Here is a 21052-nt window from a genome sequence, read left to right on the forward strand (position 1 = left end):
CCCTGTGCCAGGAGCCAGCACCTTCCAAGGAACCTTTGCAGTGCAGTGGGGTGATGTTCCCTCTGGCCACTTCTCCTTGGTCCCCTTTCTGGGCCCCAGTGCCCCCCAGGATGGGCTGAGTGGCTGGGGGAATCCTGCTCAGCCCAAGCCCCATCTCCAGAGGCACAGGCTCCAGAGAACAGACCTTTTCCTCTGTGCTGCTCAGGGATGCTCCAGATCCTGGCTCTGACTGGCTGCCAGCCAGGCCTCCCGAGGGCCCAGGGGGCTGGTTAAGCTCATTGCTTTTCTTTCAGAGGCTTCAGAAAGCCGCCTGCCCACATTTAATTCAAATTTATTGAATAATTCTCCTGGGAACAACTAGTTCAAGACCAAGCACTACCACAGACCATCAATGAGATCAGTTGGCACGGCCCCGGCCCTGGAGTGCTCTGTCCCCTCCAGCACATCTCCATGGTGGTGCCAAGGGGATGGGGAGTGCAGGACCAGGCGCCTGGCCCAGGGCAGACTTGGCTCAGCTCTAAACCTGGCTGCCTGCATTGCCTCCAGCCCCAGGGGATGTTTTGAGGTCTGTCAATATCCCTCCCACTTCCACCCCAAACCTGTTTCAGCCTTTGAGCCGAGGTCCCCGGGCAGCAGTCCCAGAACAGGGCTGGCTCAGCCCTCACCTGCCTCCCAAGCCTGTTGCCAGCTGGCTGTGCTGCACAGGTGGGGAGATGCCATATCCCCATTGGGATGCACAGGTACTGCTGGATGCACCTCCTGCTGTGGTGGGATTCACATCCACCACTGGGCACAGAAATCTGAGGCCACATGGACGAGCCAGAGCCAGGCTGGGAGCACAGGGATGAGACCCCAGCTCCAGCAAGCAGGCAGTGAGTGATGAGACCATCCAGATCCTGGAGATGGGCATCCCAGAGGAAGGCTGCTCTCTAGGAAAGCAGTTTTACTTTGCTCACCCCGAGCAATTTTGAGGGTGTGTCATGTGCCACATTCTTACGACATCCTGGGAGCTGTACCTGAGAACAAGGCTGGGGACCTGCTGCCTTCACCCCTGCAGCTGTGTGGCTCCAGGAGGGCAGCCCACGGTGTGCCTTGTGTTATGCAATTAGCCACTGTTCAGAGGAAAACTAATGATCTTCATTAATGAGCGCAGCACCAGTCGGTCAGGGCCTGACGTCCTGCTCAGGGGCATGTGCAGTCATGCAGCAGGGCTGAGTCACAGCTCTGGAAATGATGCTGTGGGGAGGGCAGCCTTCGTTAGCTCTGGGCACGGGTTGCTCTGCAGCACGTACAGAAGGGCAGGTCCTGCCACCCTCCATCCATCCCTCGTGCCCCAAGCTGTTGGGCAGGGCTTGTGACTGCTCAACCTGCTTTCCCACAAGGGATGAGTTCAGGCAACGTGCCAGAGCCTGGAAAATGGCACCTGTGGCTGTGATTCATCCTGGAAAGGGCAGGAGTGCCCAGGGACCTTCCCCCAGTGCAGTGGCTGTATTGCAGCATGGGATGGGACAGTGAGCCTCCCACCTCTTCCTGGGAGGATTCCATCCACATCCCCCTTGTCACGATCATTGGATGCTGGCAGGCTGGAGCCACCACCTCAGGATTCACAGAGCCACAGCAGGGGCTCAACAAGCTCTAGCCAGAGGCACCCACCTGATTTGCAGCCCTTGCCCAGGCCACAAGCAGGAGGGAGTGATACCTACAAGGAAAGCCTGGGTTTGTTGTACAATCTTGATTTTCCTGTGCTGGATGCATGGCTGGTTTAGGGCAGAGAGGGGGTGCAATCCCACCCTGAGTCCCAGAGGGTGCCTGGTGCTTGGGGAGGCTCGCAGGGAGGGCAGGGGGCTGTGTGCTGAGCAGAGAGGGGTGTTGAGCAAAGCCCTGATAAACCCCACGTGTTTATTTTGGGCAGAATCCGACCGAGATGTGGGGTGGGCTCTGCCCCTCGGCCAGGCTCAGGTTTGCCTCTGGAGGGAAGAATCCACTGCCTTGGGGCTGTGCTGCCCAGCATCACAAACCGACTCTGAGCAGCCAGGGGGCCGGGGGGGGCTGTATGACACGGCACAGCAACGCTTCCCGTGGCGAGGCCACGGCCGGCAGTGCTGCCGGGAAAGCACAGAGGAGCATTTTACAAACACAGCTGAGGAGCATTTTTCAAACTCAGCCTTCGGATGCTCGCAGAGGCTTTGGGGCCGGTTGGTAACGTATGAGAGACGCGGCGGGTGGGTGGGAGCAGGCTGGAAGAGGCACTCGCTGCTGCTGCCTTCCCCCTGGAGAGGCACTGTGCGCGCTCCGACTGCTCACAAGGCAGCCGAGCTGGCCCTGGGCAGCGTGGCAGGGGGCCCCAGGGGACCCTCACAGATGGGGGTGCCTCAGGGGATCGGCACCAGGAGGGGCCCCAGGGACCTCCCACCCACGGGGTACATGGGGGACTTCCATGTCCGAGGATGCCCTGCACTTACAGCGCTGCCCCGGGGGACCCCCTCCCACCGAGGTGCCCCAGAGACCCTCACCCACAGGGTACACTGGGGACCCTCAGCTCCGAGACTGCCCCGGGGGACCTGCAATTACAGGCACTCCCAGGGGACTCGCTCTGCTGAGGACACTCTGGGGACCTTCTTCCCCAGATCTGTCCTGGGGGACCCTTACTCTCAGGGGCATCCCAGGAACCCCCACATCCAGGATTGTCCCGGCGTGACTCTGGCCCGCAGGGGCACCCCAGTGACCCGCTATGCAGAGGACAGAGGATGCTCCAGGGACCAGGGATGCTCCACAGGGGCGCGCTGGGGGCACCTGACACGGCTCTCCTAAGGACACGCCCTGAGGAAGATACTCAGCGGGGACACCTCATCCCGGGGATGCTCTATTCATCGGGAATGCCCCCATCCATCGGGGATGCCCCCATCCATCCCGTATGTCACCATCCATCACGGCTGCCCCATCCATGAGGGATGCCCACATCCATAAGGGATGTCCCCGTCCATCGGGAATGCTGTCATCCATCATATATGCCCCAATCGCGTACACCCCATCCATCGGGGATGCCCCCAACAACCGTGCATGCCCCATCCATCGGGGATGCCCCCATCCACGGGTGACACCCCATCCCCGCGGGGTGCCGGGGCTGCAGGGTGGCGGTGGCAGGGTGGGATCTCGCAGCGCGGCTCCGGGCGGGCGGAGGGGTCGCTGTTGCCGCCAGCACGGCCAACCACCACCAACCCCCCCGCTCTCCCCCTCACTCCCTCCGCCGCCTTTTGTTCGCCGCCCGCGCTCGTCCCCGCCCGGCGGCGGCGGCGGGCGGAGCCGGGGCCGAGCCGGGGCCGCAGCCGCAGCCGCAGCCGGGGCCGAGCCCAGCGCAGCGCAGCGGGAGATGGAGGCCGAGCCGGCAGAGCCGGGTCCCCCCGCGCCGCCGCCGCCTCCACCTCCGCCGCCGCTCCCGGAGAGGAAGAAGAAGCCGCAGCGGGCGCCGTCGCCCGCCCGCCCCAAGGAGGTGCCCGGCTGGTCGCTGGCCAAGAGCCGGCGCGGCGGCCCCGGGGGGCACCCGGGCGCGGCCCCGCGGCTGTCGGCGGGCGGAGCGCACCCGCACCCGCACCCGCGGCGGGCGGGCGGCAAGGACGGGCGGCCCGAGAAGCGGGGGGCGGCGGGGGCTCGCCCCGGCGGTAAAGGGCCGGCGGGGCGCGGCGCGGCGCGGCCGAAGGGCCGGCGGCACGGAGCCGACACGGCGGCCCCCGGGGCGCGGAGAACGGCGTCGGCGCCCGGCTCGGTGCCGGCGCCCGGGCCGAGCTCCGGGCTGACCGACAGCAGCTCGGAGGTGTCGGACTGCAGCGCCTCGGAGGAGGCGAAGCTGCTCTCGCTGGAGCTGGGGCTGAGCGGCAGCGATGGCGAGTCCCCCGGCAGCGCCCCGCCGCCGCCGCCCTCGGCCGGGGAGGCGTCGCCGCTGCCCGAGGAGCCCTCGGTCGCCTCCGTGGCCAGCAGCCGCCTGCAGCTCAGCACCTCGCTCGCCTTCTCCGACCTCACCGAGGAGCTGCTGGACGCCGGCACCGACGGGCTGCTCCGCGAGCTGGAGGACCTGCGCTCCGAGAACGACTATCTCAAGGTGGGCACGGCGGGACGTCCCCGGGCACGGCTCGGTGTGGCGTGGTATCCCTGGGCAGTACTGTGGCAAAACGTGGCATGGGTCAGCCAGGGTCAGCATCGCTGTCCGTAGCGTGGTTAAACGTCCTAGAGCTTTGCAGGGCATCTGAGGGCACGGCTCAGCATGGCACAGCATCCTTGGACGTAGCATGGCATGGTGTGGCATCCCTGTGCACGGCTCGGCATGGCACAGCACCTCTGGGCAATAGCATGGCACGGCATCCCTGGGAATGGCATGGCATGGCACAGCACAGCATCCCAAAGTGTAGCTCAGTGTGGCACAGCATCCTGAGGTACAGTGTGGTGCAGGGCACCCCAGGGCATGGCTGGGCACAGGGCACAGTTTGTCTCAGCCCAGGGTGCCCTGGCTCAGCCTGGCACAACATCACCAAGCACAGCCTGGCCTGACTTTGTTGGGCAGACTAGCACACTATGGCTGGGTGCAGGGCTTGGCATGGCTCAGCCCAGCATGGCATCACTGGCATGGCACAGCCAGGGATGACCTGGCATGTTGTGACTGGGCCTGGCTTGGCTCATCTTGGCACAGTGTGGCATGACTGGATGTAGGGCCCAGCTTAACTAAGCCTGGCATGGCCCCACTGGACTTAGGGCAGAGCTCTATGGCTGTGGCACAGCATGGCCCAGCTGGGCATGGTCCAGCGTGGTGTGGCATGGCTGGCACTGCTTGGCTCAACGTATCATGGCATGGCTTGGCACAGGGCAGGCACTGGCACAACATGGGCCAGCTCAGCCTGGCATTACCCAGCTGGGCATGGCTTGCCCTGGCACAGCACAGATGGGTGTAGCATGGCCAAGCCTAGTATGGCCCTAGCTCAGCATGGCGAGGCTCAGCACAGCCTGGGCTGGCACAGCTTAGTAAGGTGCAGCTCAGCATGGCACGATTTGGCTCAGCCTGGTTTGGTATCCTGGGACACAATATGGCATAACCTGACCTTGTGCAGCTGGGCACAGCCCACCCTGGCACAGGGTAGGATGCTCCCTGCTGCTCTCCCTGCCCGCTGATGCTGCCAGACCCTCAGGAGATTTTCCAGCTCTCTTCTTCCCACTGGTTCCTGTGCTCCCTGGGGGCTTTTTCCAGGCGTGCAGAGTGGCTGCCTGGTTCATGGGTGCATGGTGAAGCCAGGGTAGACATGCTGTGAGGGGACAGGGGCATGGAGCCATTCTGCCTCTGGTCACACATTGGCCTGATGCACTTTGGCACACACTGCTGGCTGCAGGGTGGGCACCAGCACCCACCAGGTGCCACTTCCCGGGGGGCTGCAGGCATTTTGGACCCTCTGCTCTCCTTCAGGGTGGAGCTGTGCGTGAGATGCTTGTGCAGTCACATGCTGCAGGGTTCAGGGATGGGTACCAGGTGTCCCTGGCTGCTCTTTGGATGCCACAGGTTGGAAGTCAGGCCAGCTCTCATCTGCTGGTGCCCACGTTCATAAATGTGTTGGGATTGCAGCCCCGAGGTGGGAGCTGGGCAGTGGTGACATGCTCGAAGATGGTCAATCAGGCCCTTTGTCCGTTAGCAAAGCCTCAGTTCACAGCTGGTGTCCCAACTCCTGCCAGAATTAGCAGCAACAGCTTAAGGGCTTTGATTTACTGGGAGTTGGAAAAATACAGATGAGGCCCCTCCGTTTCCAAGAACATGCGTGTGAGCGCTGCCATTCCTGTGGACAGAGCGATTGCTTCCTCCATTTCCACAGGATCTCCTTCCTGGCAAGCTGCAGGCATGTGGGGTGTGAGTGTTTTACCTGCCATGAGGAGTGGCAGCTCAAATCCCCTGGCCAGGAGCAGTGGGAAAGTGGAGAGCTGCTGGAGGTGTGCACCAAGACTGACCGTGGGGATGCTGGTGGCATCCTCCCTTCTCTGTCAGCATGTGTGTCTCCTCCATGGTATGTGCATCCTGCTTATATCCATGTTTCCGTGTTGGAGCTCGCTTCTCCTGACGCTCAAGCAGAAGACTGGGGTGGTACCCTGGCTTCAGCTGGGCAGAAGCCCAGAGCACACTCCCCTTGTGCTCCAAAAAATGCTGGAAGGTTTGCCTAGTTTCTCCAGCAAGGAGCAGAAAACTGGGCTGGGCTGCAGCAGAGTTCTGTTTTGTGCTGTCTGTGCTAAAAATTCAGGGATTTGAGGACTTAGGGCAAAAATAAAGCCCTAACCCAAGCGTTGGCATTGCCTGCCTTGCCACGCAGCTCCCTTCTCCTCGGGTATGGGTGAATCAGGCTTATCCAAGGTGACTTATTTCCTAGGACTCACTCAAGTAGCTGCAGATGAATATTTTTTTTTAATGTATTCACCAGAGCCAGCTAAAACCTAGTGCGTACTGAAAGCGAGATGAGGATTTTTGGGGGTGGGAGGGTTTTGGTGACGTTCTGGCATGAGCCAGACGTGTGTGGTACTACTACGCCCGTGTGCTGCACGCTGGGTTTGGGAGCTTCCCAGCAGAGCTCCAGCAGTGCCAGCTCACGTCCCATCTTTCCTCGGCTGACATAATAAAATGTACATGTTTAAACACACTTCACCCATTTCTCTTTGCAGCCCAGATCTGTGCAAGGCTCTGCCTCCCTCCTTCCACCCTGGGAGCACCAGGCGGGCCGGTGCCTCCTCTTGTCCCCGCTCCCAGGGTGGTGCACCTGCTGTAACCCTCCCTAAACGGGTTATTCCAAGTGTTTTCCCAAAAAGGGGCCATTCCTCACGTGCAGGTTGGCAGCCTGGGGAGGGAGGAGGTGTCTTGGGTGTCCTTGCCCCGTCTCACTGTCGCTGAGCCGTGTGCTGGAGAGCAGCTCCCAGCCCTGCTCAGCGGGCTGGAAAATGTGAGATGTGATACGGCAGCAGCTGCGGAGGGACAGGCAGACAAAGAGTGGGCATGGAGAGGGTTTGGAGCGAGGGGAGGGGATGTCTGCAAACCCTTTCCTCTCCTCTCTGCGGGAAGGGGTTTAGGCAAGAGCCATATAATGCTGGGAGCACAGCCCTGCCTGTGCCTTCCTGCTGCTTGTCCCCCTCCCGCTCCCTGCCCTGAGTCATCCCACATCCCTCGGGGTTTGCATGCATTTCCCAGCTCTAGGAGAAACATGCAGAGTGAGTGGGTGCCTTGTTTTCCCCAAGGCAGTCAGGGACCAGCACATACCACCAGCGAGGGCTCTCAGAGCACCCCGAAGGGGCACTGGAGGCTGTGTCTGGGCAGCCTGGTTGGCACTGTGGCCCTGCTCTGCTGCTGCTCAGATTCTACCCAGCCACAGGGACAGGGACAATTCCCAGAGATCCCAGTAACCACCTGCAGAGCCAGGGCACATGGCTTTGCCATGGAAAGGTCTTTGCAGCCTCTTGCCTTTTCGGATGGTGCACGACATGGGGTTGGGCTGCAGAGAGCCCCCAGCTGTTTGCCTGGGAATTTATGGGGGCAGGCGTAAAGCCGAGAAATGTTGATTTTTCCCTCACTCCCAGTGCTGAGTGGGAAATGGTGTGCTGGCCAGGGGCAGGGATCAGTGCACAGGGTGCTGCACTGAGCTCCATCCAGCGTGACGTGGAGGGAAGGATGGCTGGTGTTTGCTGTCAGAGCTGGGCTAGAGCTGCTGTTAATGCACCTAAAAAAAAAAATCACACCTTTTGTGTGATATGGGTGTGCCTTGCCCATCCTTCCACTCACTGCACCCCAGCACAGGCTCGGGCTGGGCTGCATTTGCTGGGAACCCCTGGCTAGAAAGGGACATGCCTGAGCACCCTGGGCAGTTTCCTTTAAGAACCCCCTCTGATTTTATTTTCTCCCTATCAAATTCTAGCATAATTCCCTCTCCTGCCTGACGGGCGCTCAGAGTTAATTGAAAGCTGCTGCTTTTGTCCTGTAATCTCGGAGGAAGCCGGTGCTTGTTGCTCCTGCACGGTAATCCCTGTCTTTGCACGAGGGGAGGGAGCCGCAGGCGCAGCCGCTGCCAGCAGGACCCTGAGATTTGCACAAAGGCATCACTGCAAAACATCCAGGCAGCTTCCAGCCTTTCTCCTCCTCTACATCCCGCACTGAAGTTTAGGGGTGCTGGTGGGGGATGCAGGCAGGGCTGTGCCCCCCAAAGCACTGCCCGTCCCCCACGGCCAGGCGGCTGCTGCTTGGCTGTGCCCCAGAGCCTGGGGCTGCCAAAGTGAGGGTGTGTGTGCTGGCAGCGGCTCCAGAGCCAGCCATGGCGGCATTTGCATGATCCTGTTTTGTATCCCTGGCTGCTTTCTGCTTCCCAGAGATAGCGGGTCCTGCTGAGGAGCTGCCGGCTTGCGCAGAGTGCCCTGCTCTGCTCTGAGCTCACTGCATTCCTGCACTCACTGAAGCCAGCAGGTAACTCCCCTTGGGCAGGAGATCCAAAGGTTTAACTCTTCTTCTGCAACCTTTGATGGGTCTGGTCTGCATTTTGAGGTGTGCTCTGCTGTCCCCACTGGCCCCCCTTCTGCCCTGCCGCTGCTCAGGGCCATCACCCTAAAGCTCAGCCCTTTCCAGGTCTTGCCCTTCCAGGAAGAGCTGCTGTCCTGCAAGTGGATGTGTGGACACGGCTGTCACCTCCTCCTGCTCCGAAAATGCACGGTTCCTTTTTCCTGAACTGGAACCAGGCACTTTGCATCCCACCTTTCCGCTTCTTAGTTTCCTTAATAACCTCCCTAGGGAGAGACAGTTGTCTCCGAGGTTTGTGCGGAGGAGGTTGAAGGAAGGTTGTCTCTTGGGCTCCTCCATCGAGGGTAACCTGGCTCCTGCAGACACAAAATGGGCTGTTTGCTTCTGCACACAGTCCTTTGGGCATTCAAATGAGTCTCCCTGGACTGCAGATTCCCAGTGTCTTTTCCAAGTCAGGTGATTTCTGGTGTAAAAACACCATGAAATCTTTGCTGCTGCAGAGACAGGATGAGCAGGATGCAGCAGTGGGTAATCCTGGAGGATGGAGGGCGTGTGCACCCCAGGAGTGTTTGGAGGCTGTGACTGCACACAGGGGTGGGCACCCTGTTGTTTATGGGACAAGGGGCTGAGCACAGCAGCTGTGTTGGAGAGAAGTCATTTATCTCCTCCTCAGTGTTGCCCACCTCGTCTCCATTTCACACTTCATGTAGCACTGCTTACGGTGCACCATGCTCATAGTGCCACCCCCTGAATTTGTGGGGTTTCTGTGGGGTTTCCTCCCTTCCCCTGGCTCTGCTCTCACCTTAGTCCAATGGATTTTTTGCTGAGTTGGGCATCAACTCTGGAAGATGTGCAGATGCACAGGATGAGGCTCAGTGGCTGTCACAGACTCCTGAATCCATAAAGAGCCCCCTGCGCTGCCTCCAGACCCCACAGGGCTGCTCTTTTGCCATGGCCTGGCTGTGAAGGAGGTCAGCTCTGCCCTCCTAAGGTCTCCTTCAGTTAGCTGGCATTTTTCCACTCCCCAGTCCTAATCCCTTTACTATGGCTTAGTGGCTTCCTTCCTTGGGGCAAGCTGGGGCTGCCGGGCTGTGGCCACTCCAAGGGTTTATTGGCATTATAGGATGCAGGTAAATTCCTGCAGCTGGAGTGAAGGCAGGCACCGCTTTCCCAGCCCCCCCCCCCAGTGCCAGCCCTGCTTCAAAATCCCCCAGCCCCACTCCACAGGGAAGCAGGCAGTGAAGGAGCAGCTCAGGGCTGTGCCTCCGGGCTTTGCCCAGGCCGTGGATTGTGGATCACGCTGGACACGGCCTCCCCCTAAAATAACGGTTGCTACAACCCGAGGCATAAACAAGCAGGAGCTCTTAGCAGGGCAAGCCCAGGCTTCCTTCCAAGCAAATGCAAGGTTTGGTTGGGTTTTTTCCAAGGTCCCTGCTCCCTGCCCTGCTCAGCTGCTGCCTGGGGAAGCCGCATAGCAAACAGGAGCAGGAATGGTCTGTGCTGGAGTGGGATTGGAATTGTATTCAAGCCACGATTCTCCTGACTTTGGTAGCGAGGCTGTTTTCCACCCCCCGTTGCACTGCGCCTGCTCACCTGCAATCCATAATGCTTTTTGTCTTATGAAAGCTCCCAAGGAATAGATGCCATAAACCAGCTCCCTGGGCTGGTTTGGCTCGGGGGGGTTTTGCTGGTGTCCCCAGGGCTGTGGCACTGCCATGGGGGTGGGTTCCCAGCGAGTTTGTCACTCCAGGGTGTGTCACAGCCATCACAGGGCTGTCTGCCAGCACATGTGGTTCATCCATGGGGGGATTTCACATCTGAAATCCGGGAGGATTTCAGGTGTCCGGAGGGGTTTCCAAAACGTGTCTGCAGTGATGCCCTTTCACAGGGTGGTCTCTGGCTGTCCCTGGAACAGCCTGGCTGGCTGTCCCTGGGACCTCCCGCAGCCCATCTCGGAGCCTCAGGCTATTTCTGCTCTGCTGTTCTTCTCAAGACCCCCCAGCAAGCAGCAGGGCAGTGGAGGGTGGCCGGACACTGGTGGCCATGGTGCCACCGGGCTCTGCCAGCCCAGGCCAGGAGATAATCTGGGATTGTCTAATTGACGTTCCTTCTTTGTCACAAAGTGTTTAAAGCCAACAGTGAGTGACTGTGACTTGTCCCTGCAGCTGCCACCCCCCTCCCTGGGCTCAGCTCTGCCTTTTGGGGAGTTCTTGCAGCTGGGGCTTTGTCTGGGCCGGGCGAGCGCGGCAGCCACGGTGCCAGCGCCTGGCAGAGCCGGCACAGAGCTGTGGTCTCAGGCTCTAGGACACTGTCACAGGCAGTGTGGGGAGCAGGGGGGTCCCGTCCCCCTCTGCCCAGGGTGAATCAGGGCTGAGCATCCCCACTGCCTGTGCTGGATGCTCGTGTCCCTCCCCTGGCCATGCCGTGGTGCAGGGTGGCAGTGTGAGCCCCTCGCTTCTCAAGTGGCAGTTGTGTTTGGCAGCAGTGGGTGGTGTTTAGTGGCAGGGGTTTTGGCAGGAATGCAGGTACTTGATCTCTTAGCAGGAGTGTGCTGGGTCCACTGGCTCTTGTTGAGGAGAACAGCCGGTGTGATGGCTGGAGCATTTGCTTAGGATTTGGGTTGAATCTATGTTCATGGCTACATGAAAGGAGCTTTGGGCAGTGCAGCCTGTGTGGATCCATAGGGGACAGTCCTTGAGCATTCCCAGTGGCCACAGCCCTGTGCTGGATGAGGGGGTGGCACTGGGGGTTCCACAGCAGTTGTGTGCTGCAGCCCTGGAGGATGCTTTGGGTTAGCACTGGTGCCAGCAACCCCTGGCCCTGCTGTGACAGTGATGCAAAGGCTTCATGCCAGAGGCTGTGCTGGTCTGGGAGAGGTTCATCCCTGGGAGAGCTGATGGGACTGGGAAGGGGTGGAAGTGGGCACCCAGCTCATTGACTGCTGCTTGGTGGCAAAACAAGGGGCAAGCTCTGGTTCCCCTCGCTGGTGGCATCTCGTTCATGTCCCTGTGTTGCCTCCCCTGTCCTCGCCTGCCGTCTCCTCCTTCCCTCCCTTGCCTCCCTGACACATCTTTTCCAAAGATAACCTAATTTTTCTCCCCGTGGCTGCCGCCTGAGCTGCTCCTGCAGCTCCTCTCCCTCCCCCACCTTCCTCTTTCTTTTACCACAAATATTCTCAGGCGCCCGTGTTGACTGTTCCCCCCCAACGGGTGTCTGGCTCACCTGTGGGTGATGGTGCCCAGCTGGCTCTGAGCCCTTTTCCTGCCAGAACTGGGCTTGACCCAGGGAGTTGAAGGTCTGTGAAAATGGCTCGTGGGGTGGAGGAGGGCAGGGGAGCCACAGTGGTGAGATGTCCCACAGGTCTGCCCCCTCTGACACACGTCTCCCCACAGGATGAGATCGAGGAGCTGCGCGCCGAGATGCTGGAGATGAGGGATGTCTACATGGAGGAGGACGTGTACCAGCTGCAGGAGCTCCGGCAGCAGCTGGACCAGGCCAGCAAGACGTGCCGCATCCTGCAGTACCGGCTGCGCAAGGCCGAGCGCCGCAGCCTGCGCGTGGCACAGACCGGCCAGGTGGACGGAGAGCTCATCCACAGCCTCGAGCAGGACGTCAAGGTGAGCCTGGCAGGGGACATCCCCACCCAGGCAGGGCCCCCGCAGTGGTTCTTGATGAGTTGTGTCCGTGGAGGTGGCGGGGGTGTGGGGAGCTCCGTGGGGCTGTGCTGTTTGTGAGGCCGTTGATGGGGACATCACGATTCCCCACGAGCAGTGGTGATGTGAGAAGTGGGAGCAGTGCTTTGGCTGCACTCAGACCCCAGGTCTGAGGACATCTCTGGGTGGAGATGGCCAGCATGGTCCAAGGATGGGGGTCTCAGTGCCATATGTGAGGTTCATCCTGTACAGACTGGAGCTCCCTTATCCTGCTCTGATGGGGATGCAACGGGGCCACCACTGAGGGCATGGGCGTGCAGGGAGGGAGTGTGGGGACCAGGACCCTGGGGACCTGGGAGCTGCTCCTCTTAGCCCGTGGGGAAACCTTGCAGAGCTCCAGGAATCCCAGCACTCCAGGCTGGGGCAGGGAGGAGGGGATTTCTGCAGGGTGACGTTGCTTTGCCCTCAAGGAGCCGCTGGTGCCAGTGAGTGTTTGCTGAGGGCTCTTGCTGACACAGCTGCTGCCAGGAGGGGGGTGCGGTGCCCGTCGGAGACAGCTCTGCATGGATGGGCAGCAGCTTGAGGACTAACTTTGTTTTTTGAGCAGAAAACAGCCGGTCCTGGTGACACAAGTGTAGGGCTGCGAACCCGCCTTGTGCTGCCCATCCCTGCTGGGGCCCTGATCCCCTCCCCAAACCTCCCATCAGCCCCCAGCTTGGGCTGCTGCTGCTGCCAAAAACGCCTCCTCCGGCTTCTCCCTTTATGGGAAAGAAAGCACAGCCCATCCTTGGGGGAACAGGAGCCTGACCCCATGGCCTGAGCCCCCCCAGCCCTACAGAGGGGCTTGCTGCTTCCTCCTCAGCGCTGGTGTCCTGGGCTGTGCAGGGGAACACGGGCACTCCGGACAATTTTTCCCTTCCTATGTATGCAAGAGTGAATGTTTTGTGCTGTTAAGCTCCCTTTATGCCAGGGGCTGCTCCCTTGCAGGGATCTGGAGAGAGGGGAGGCTCTGAGGTGGATGTAGGCACCCTTCACCTCGGGGCAGCTGCTGGTTTTTCTGTAATGTGATGCAGCAGCTCGCCTTTCTCCTGACCAGCACAGCTGCTGCCCACAGTGAGAGGCTGCCTGTTCTGATGCTTCCCAACAGATTTTCCAACCGTCTGGGGGCTTTTCCAGCCTCATGGTGTGGGAAAAAGGTAGAAAAAGGCAACAACAGCATTGGATTAGAGATGGAGGAGGCAGGTTGGCCAGGGGATGGGGGCACACACAGGAGTCAGGGTGTCACCCACCAGTGTCTGCTCCAGAGGATCTCAGTAACAGCCTGACGTTCTCTGCGTGAGTATTGCAGGTTCCCAGGAGCTGCAGTCCCAGCCCCCTGCACAGTGTAGCAGTCTGATGAGACCCCTGTTGTGTCCCCAGGTGGCCAAGGACGTCTCTGTGCGGCTCCACAATGAGCTGGAGGTGGTGGAGAAGAAGAGGATCAGGCTGGAGGAGGAGAACGAGGACCTGCGCCAGCGGCTCATCGAGACCGAGCTGGCCAAACAGGTGGTGCAGAACGAGATGGACAAGCTCCGAGAGGTGAGCGGGACACGGGAGGGGGCCCCGGGAGGAGTCCCCAAGGCTCTGCTCGTAGCAGGTGTCCCGGCCCTGAATCATGGGATCCCCCAACCCTGCTTGAGTCACTGAAACCCAAACCCTGCTGCAGATGCTTGTGAAACTTGAGCAGTGCCTGCCCTCGGCACGATTCATCCCACCCTGCGGGCATGGGCTGGCTCTGCCCCATCTAGGGGGGCTGCAGGACTTCCCCCCCTGTGCTAGAGACACTTTATATGTCCTCAGCCACTTGCTCAGCCTGGCCACCTGGGCCGTGCCCAACTCCCACTGGGCAAAGCCCAGCGTGATGTGTGGGGTCTGTGTGTGCCTGGCACAGTGCCCGGTGCTGGATGTATCCTGACCACATGCTGCTGGTTCAAACTGGGCTGAGCCATGGGGTGTGTGGCAGCCCTGTCCCAGCGGTGTCCCAGCAGTGTCCTGAAGGTGTCCTGGTGGTGCTGCAGAGCTGGGTGGGTGCACAACCCCCTCTGTGTCCTGGGCAGCCACACATGTACCCATATGCACAGGTCCAGGGTGCTCTGTGCCGCATTTGGGACCAGCTCCTGGCAGGATGTTATCCTTGGTGATAGGAAAGGCATCCCGGTGACAGCATGGACTTGTGATCCATTGCAGCACTTGTAACCCACTTCCTTACTGCCCGGGATGCCTTTGGTCCCCGGGGGCCCTCGGGAAGCACCGCTGGCTGAGCCATCAGGGCAGTGTGGGGGAGGAGACACAGGGAAGGGAAAGCTCTCGCTTCCCCCACCGTGCTTCCTGCACACAGCTTGGGATCTCTGGGGCCAGCTCCGTCTAATGCCGGGACCGGCTCCTGGGAAGGAGCTGCAGGACCTGGCCGTGGTCACACCCGTCCCCTCTCAGCCATCCTCCCGCTGGTGACACGGAGCAGTGTCCCCCGCACGGGGTGTCTCGTCCCTGGGCTGTGCAGGCTGCACTGACAGCCATGAAATGGGTTTCCCTGCAGCCGGGAGCGCGGGCTGAATAACAAATGGCAGCGGTGGGAGCTGGGAGGGAGCACTCCCGCGCCTGGAAAACAGGCAGAGAAAATGGTTGCGTGGTCAGTGTGAGGGGGGCTCCGAGAGGCAGCTGCTGCCTTGCCCTGGCTGAAGAGCGTGGGACAGGACAGGATACAGCCCCTCTGCAGCTGCCTGAGCCCAGGGGGGATGCTGCTGGCGGGTACAAGCTCAGAGACGGTCTCCAAGCTCGGGATGGAGTGTCCCCAGGCTAGCAAGGGCGTTGGGGTTACTCACTGATTGCAGAGTGCTAATTAGGCAAACATTAGTCAAAGTGAGCTAACAGCCCTCCTCCACCTCCTCCCTGCTGCTGGAGGGCGCAGAGCCTGGCAGAGCTCGTTAGCAGCCAAGCCAAGAGGCTGCACAGGGCTGGGCTCACCCCTCAGGGCTGATTATTTCTCCCTTCCAAGAGGTTTCTCCCATAATTGGATAATTGTCTGGGGATCATCCCCAAAGGCACAGGCATTTTCCTCTCTGCTCTACCCCTCCATAGCATCTCCTGGGGGGCAGGAATAAAGTAGGACCAATCCAGGTACCCTATGCCAAACCTGCCACGTGGAGCTAGGCTGTGACCAGACTCTCGGGTACAGCCACCCCAAGGGATGCTCCCAAGGTGGAGCAATGTCCCCTGACCCAGGGTGCTGTGCCTGGGGTGCTTGGGGCTGTTTGAGGCTGGTGATGTCCTGTGCCAGCCCCAGTCCCCAGCGCAGTGGGGGTGAGGGATGTCGACGTGGCACAGCCAGCCTCTGGGAGAGGCTCTGCAGCTCCAGCAGCTCCAGTGATGGTCGTGGCCTTAATAGGAAAGCCTGGAGCCCGGCACCTTGGCACAGGCAGCAGCTTACATTTCACAGCTGCTTTCTTTGGCTGTTGGGCCTCAGCACCAGCTTGGAAATAGGTCCAGGGCAGCTGCATGGATCGTGCTCATGGGGGCTGTGTGGATGTTCTTGAAGGTTTTCCCCCAGCTCCCCTCCCCAGGGTGCTCTGGGCACCCGCTTTTTTCTCACACTTTTGGTCTCCCTTATTGCTCTGCCTGCCTTCCCCATCTCCCAGCTGTCCTCACTAGCCTGGACATTGTCCCTTGTGTCCCCAGACACCCTGAGAGCAGAGTCAGCATTGTCCTGCTGAGGAGCCCTCACCATAGCTGAGTGACCAGGACATGTCCCTTGCTTGGGGAAAAGGCGATGGGGAATGTCATCAACTGCTGCTCTCACACTGGAATGCCCTGAGAGCTGTCCCTTGGCCTGGGGGTTGGATTCCCTGCTCCATCCAGCCCTGACAGTGACTGTGACTCAGCCTCTCCACTCTCCATGGCTCATTTCCTGCTCACTCCTGCTCTCTCACTGCTCGCTTGCCTGCAGGGGGAATTTCTGGCCAAACCTCATGATGTGATGCTCACCAGTCCAGCTCCCTCCAAGCAAAGGGCCTCCCTCAGCCCACTGGGGCTTGGGTGTATTCCTGGGGTTCACAAGCAGCTGGAAAAGTTGGTGTGGATGCTGGGTCTGTCTGTCTGTCTGTCTGCACTGGGGTGCTGTGTGCTTGCTACGGGTAACAGCTCTCTCTGCTCTCTGCAGAATTCCCTCAAGAAACGGGGGTCTCGCTCCCTTGGGAAGACAGAGAAGAAGCCATCAGTGCAGGTATCAGTGCCAGTGCATCCAGGACACGCCACAGTGACCCACCAACACCCAGGTCATGGTGCCAGCTGGAGAATACGCCCAGCCCAGGAGTAAATCTGGGCATGGCAGTGCCATCCCCTCCTTGCAGGGCTTTGCAGAGCTTTCCTGCCTCTCAAAGCCCCCGCATAAGGGAGGGATTGATGTGCTGGGCCATCCTCTTTGTCCTCAGCCGCTCCCTTGTCTCATTTATCAATGGAGCAGCAGTGGCCAGGCGGTGGCTTTAACCCTTTCCCTGTGTAAGGAGCTGAAGGACTTTGGCTTTTACGTTTCAAAGCTGCTCATGCCCTTGGATTGTGGCTGTCACAGCCTGGGTCCCTCCTGCCTGTCAACAGCTGTACTTGAGAGTGGCCCGGGAACCTCAAGGGGTCTGGGAGAGCAGAGGGTCCCCATGGGGGATGGCTGGAGGCCACACGTTGTCCCTGCCCCTCACAGGCTGCCGGGGCAGAGGAGGGGATGGGGGATTTGCTGGTGGCAGCAGGATTTCAGCTGTCACTTGCTGTTGGGCTGAGCTACTGTGACTCGCTAATGCTGTTACCAGGGCTGGGAGAGGCAGAGCTGCTGTTGCTGGGATAGATAGGCAAGAGGAAAAATCCTCTTTCAAAGGCAAAAAGACGTGAAAGGTTTATTTTAGGGAGCGGATCTGTTCCCCCAAAGCTGGAGCAGGGAAGGAGATGCTGTAAAGCTACTCCTGACTGAGAGCATCTCATGGCAGGGACCCCGAGCACCCCAGGGGTTCTGGGTGACCTGTGTCCTTGCTGGCACAGCCCACTCTGTGCAGCTGCAGGACAGGGATCCCCAGGCCCTCAAAGACTTTCCCCTTCAGTCGTTCATTTGTTATTTCTCTTTAACTCCATCCTCGAGATCCTTTTCTGGCCAGCCCAGTGTCCTTCCCCCACTTCCCCAGAGAGCAGACTGTGGCTTTGCACCTACAGCCGGCTCTGCCCCGAGCTGAGGAGGCCCCTCCATCACCCCTTTCCCAAGGCTGAAGCCCCTCCTCTGTCTCCTCCTGGGGCAGGAAACAACCCCCAGCTTTTGGCAGCAGTGAAACCCCTTCTGCTTCCCACACCCCTGCGGAGCTGAGACCCCTCAGCCTGGGGATGCAGGGCTGGATGCAGCCCCAGCTCTGTGATGGGACTAATGCTCCAGGAAGGAGCCCACCCTGGGCTTCCCTGGGTGCAAATGCCCCTGGATGTGGCCCCTCCATCCGCTCCCTCTCCAGTGGCAGGGCTGGTGGCCCTGTGGGCACAGATGCTTGTGACTCATCGGTGGCTTCCTGGGCCCCTTTCCTGCCCAAGCCAAGCTGGGTGAGCATCAGCACTCACCAAAAATGGAGCTGTGGGGGACAGACTCGACACCAAGGTCTGCCCAGACCCCAGGGACACTCGAGAGGGTCCTGGGGATGTGTGTGTCCCTCTGGAGATGCCAAGGGGTAGAGGGACACGCCGGGCCGCTGCTTTTTTTTTTCCCCTGGAAAAACAGGAACTGAGGTCATGTCTGCCCTGGCGGGGAGAGCTGCCCGCCAGCCCTCCCCTAATCTCCACAGCTAATTAGGGGGACGCAGTTTAATGCGCCTTAACGAGGCCATGTCTCTGTGCACGAGCACAGAACAGCAGTAGGGTGGTTCCTGTGGTCACAGCAGGACATTTGGGGAATGAAATGTCACCCTCAACTCATGGGATCCCCCTCCTTCCCGTCACCCTTGTTATGAGCAGTCCAGGAAGTTTGCAGAGTAGATACCTGCTGCAGGGTTTAGGGTTGTGAGGGTGGGCATGGCTGGGAGAGCTGGGGCCTGGAACATCCAAAGAGGGGGACAGATTGTTTCTGCCAGCCAGGAAAAGGGGAAAGGAGATGAGTTCAGCTATGAAAAGGGCTGCCAGGGCCACCAGCCACCTGGCCAAAGGGCTTGGCCACCTCCAGCACCCACCCAGCTCCAGCGAGTGCAGCAGGGTGAGGGTCACGGCCAGGCAGGTCCCCTCCTGGCAGCCACCACACCAGAGCTCAGAGCACTCAAGTGACCCCACGGCACGGGAAGCTGCGAGCTGGACGTCAGGAAATCCTGGTCCTCCATCCAAAAAGCTTCCCAGAGCAGAGGAACGGTCTGTCTGGGCAAATGGCCAAGGTCCTAACTGCTAAATAAAAAAAAAAACAAACACACAGAAATAGTCCTGAGAAGCAAAGGGGCTGGGAAGGGACCAGAGAGCTGATGCTGAGGCTTTGCTTGGGTTTTCAGTCTCCTGGCAAAGTGGTGGCAGCGAGACCAAGGGCTGGATTTCAGGAGGTTTCCAGCTGAAACTGCTGCTTCTCTGCTCTGTGATGGAGTGTTTAGGGCTGAGTGGGAGGAGCAGAGCCTAGGGGAGGGTGCAGTGCAGTGGCAGCAGTGCCAGTTGTTTCAGTGCTTGCTGGCTTTTGGGAGGAAACCTTGGTGACTTTTATTTTGCCCTGTGGAGTCTTGACAGCTTTCTTTTCTCCTCTGCCCTGTGGTGGATTGGGCTGGGCTTGGTCTACACATCCCTGCTGGTGGCTCGATGTCCTTCCTGGGGACAGAGCCACGTGGGTCTCCTTGCCCAGGCTCGGTGCTGTCCCTGAAAGCCTCCAGGATAGATCTCAAAGCTTTTTCCCCTCCATGACTGGCTGCAGCTTCCCTGGGTTGACTGGGGTGGGAGGGTGGCATGTCCCCAGGGCTCCCTCAGAGCCACCATGGCCCCTGTGAGCACCTTTCTAACACCCACGCCCTCTGTGTCCCCAGGAGGACAGCGCAGACCTGAAGTGCCAGCTGCATTTTGCCAAGGAGGAGTCGGCCCTGATGTGCAAGAAGCTGACCAAGCTGGCCAAGGAGAATGATGGGATGAAGGAGGAGCTGCTGAAGTACCGGTCCCTGTACGGGGACCTCGACAGCTCCCTCTCCGTGGAGGAGCTGGCTGACTCTCCCCATTCCCGCGAGGCCGAGCTGAAGGTGCACCTCAAGCTGGTGGAAGAGGAAGCCAACATCCTCAGCCGGAGGATAGTGGAGCTGGAGGTGGAGAACCGCGGGCTGCGGGCGGAGATGGACGACATGAAGGGCCAGGGGGACAGGGAGCTGCCGGGGCAGGACACGCGGTTCCTGGTGGGCATCTCGAGCTGCGGGGACGGAGGGGACACGGTGGCGGAGCTGCGCCGGCACCTGCAGTTTGTGGAGGAGGAGGCCGAGCTGCTGAGGCGCTCGCTGCTGGAGCTGGAGGACCAGAACAAGCTCCTGCTGAACGAGCTGAGCAAGTACAAGTCGGACCACGAGCTGGACGTGACGCTGTCGGAGGACAGCTGCTCGGTGGTCAGCGAGCCCTCGCAGGAGGAGCTGGCCACGGCCAAGGTGCAGATCAGCGAGCTGAGCGGGAAGGTGAAGAAGCTGCAGTACGAGAACCGCGTGCTGCTCTCCAACCTGCAGCGCTGCGACCTGGCCTCCTGCCAGACCACCCGGCCCATGCTGGAGACCGACGCCGAGGCCGGAGACTCGGCACAGTGCGTCCCCACCGTTGGCTGGAGGGACGGCACGGGCGGCGGCGAGGCCGACGGGCAGGACAGGGTGCCTGGCAACGGGAAGGTGCTCGATGGCCCCGCCAAGGTGCTCAAGCCCAAAGACCTGGAGACTTTGCTGGGCATCAGGGACCAGGCGACGCTCGTCAGCAAAGCGATCGACGTCTTAATTTCGGATGCCAACGGCTTCACCTCCGGGCTGAAGGCTTGCTTGGACAACGAGTGCGCGGGGGTGCTGCTGGGCGAGGCGGTGGGCAGTGGTGGTGAGAGCCCCAGCGACGCCAAGCTGATGAACGTGCTCCTCATGCGGCTGGGAGTGCTCCAGCAGGACCTGGGCTGCCTCGTGAGGAAGGTGGACCACCTCACCGGCGGCATCAAGGAGCACACAGACTCTTTCCCCTTCTCCAGCCCCAGCAGCCACGACGTCACCAAAGAGGGGTTGCAGAAGGACCATTCCTCCGACTTCCAGGTACAGCTTCTTCCCACATCCCTCACAGCAGCTGCTGCTTTATTTGCTGCCCCATTTCCTCCTGCTTTAATGGAGCAAACCCTGATCCCCAGTGTAACCTCCCTCCTGCCTCTCTAGAGCGAAATCCAGACTAACACCTCACTGCATGCCAGTGGCACCGGGGACAAGGTAGGACTCTGCTCCAACAGAGTGTGCCCAGGGCAGGAGGCAGTGGGCATCCTGGCACATCCCAGCACAGGCTGGTCGTGCCAAGGCTGCTCTGCCCGTGGCCAGGGGCTCTCAGGTGCAATCCTTCCTTATCAGGGGCTGATGTTTTGGCTGCTCAACCCAACATCCCCAGCTTGGAAGCTCTTTCGTGTTGGGGATGAGCTGGGTGGGAGGAGAGCAGCCTGTAGCCCCTGAAAGCAGCCCAAATTGTGGGGACCCCGCTTGCAGGAAGCCTCAGCCCCCAGGGGTGCCCAAGCAGGGTAATTTGGAGACCAAAGGCTCCAGGACAAATCTGCATCCAATGAGGAGCACCTTTGGAGCAGCGGAGAGCAGCTCATGCCCTGCTATCACCCTCCTCTCAGGGGTCCCAGCCCATGCTGGGGACCAGGGACGTCAGTGGT

The 21052-nt window shown here is 60.3% G+C and overlaps 1 protein-coding gene across 2 annotated transcripts in view; it reads left to right on the forward strand.

Annotated features, from left to right (window-relative positions):
* The first annotated feature begins 3318 nt into the window (after positions 1-3318).
* Positions 3319-21052, forward strand: part of MTCL2 (microtubule crosslinking factor 2) — a 30704-nt gene continuing 12970 nt past the window's right edge. For both annotated transcript variants that reach the window (XM_064674265.1, XM_064674266.1), the window contains exons 1-5: positions 3319-4096; positions 11908-12132; positions 13588-13746; positions 16364-16426; positions 19212-20444. In XM_064674265.1, coding sequence (XP_064530335.1) covers positions 3371-4096; positions 11908-12132; positions 13588-13746; positions 16364-16426; positions 19212-20444 — 2406 coding nt within the window. In that variant the 5' untranslated portion in view covers positions 3319-3370. The remainder of the gene's footprint in view (positions 4097-11907; positions 12133-13587; positions 13747-16363; positions 16427-19211; positions 20445-21052) is intronic.

The sequence above is a fragment of the Pseudopipra pipra genome, chromosome 17 (assembly GCF_036250125.1).
Source record: "Pseudopipra pipra isolate bDixPip1 chromosome 17, bDixPip1.hap1, whole genome shotgun sequence".
Taxonomy (NCBI): domain Eukaryota; kingdom Metazoa; phylum Chordata; class Aves; order Passeriformes; family Pipridae; genus Pseudopipra; species Pseudopipra pipra.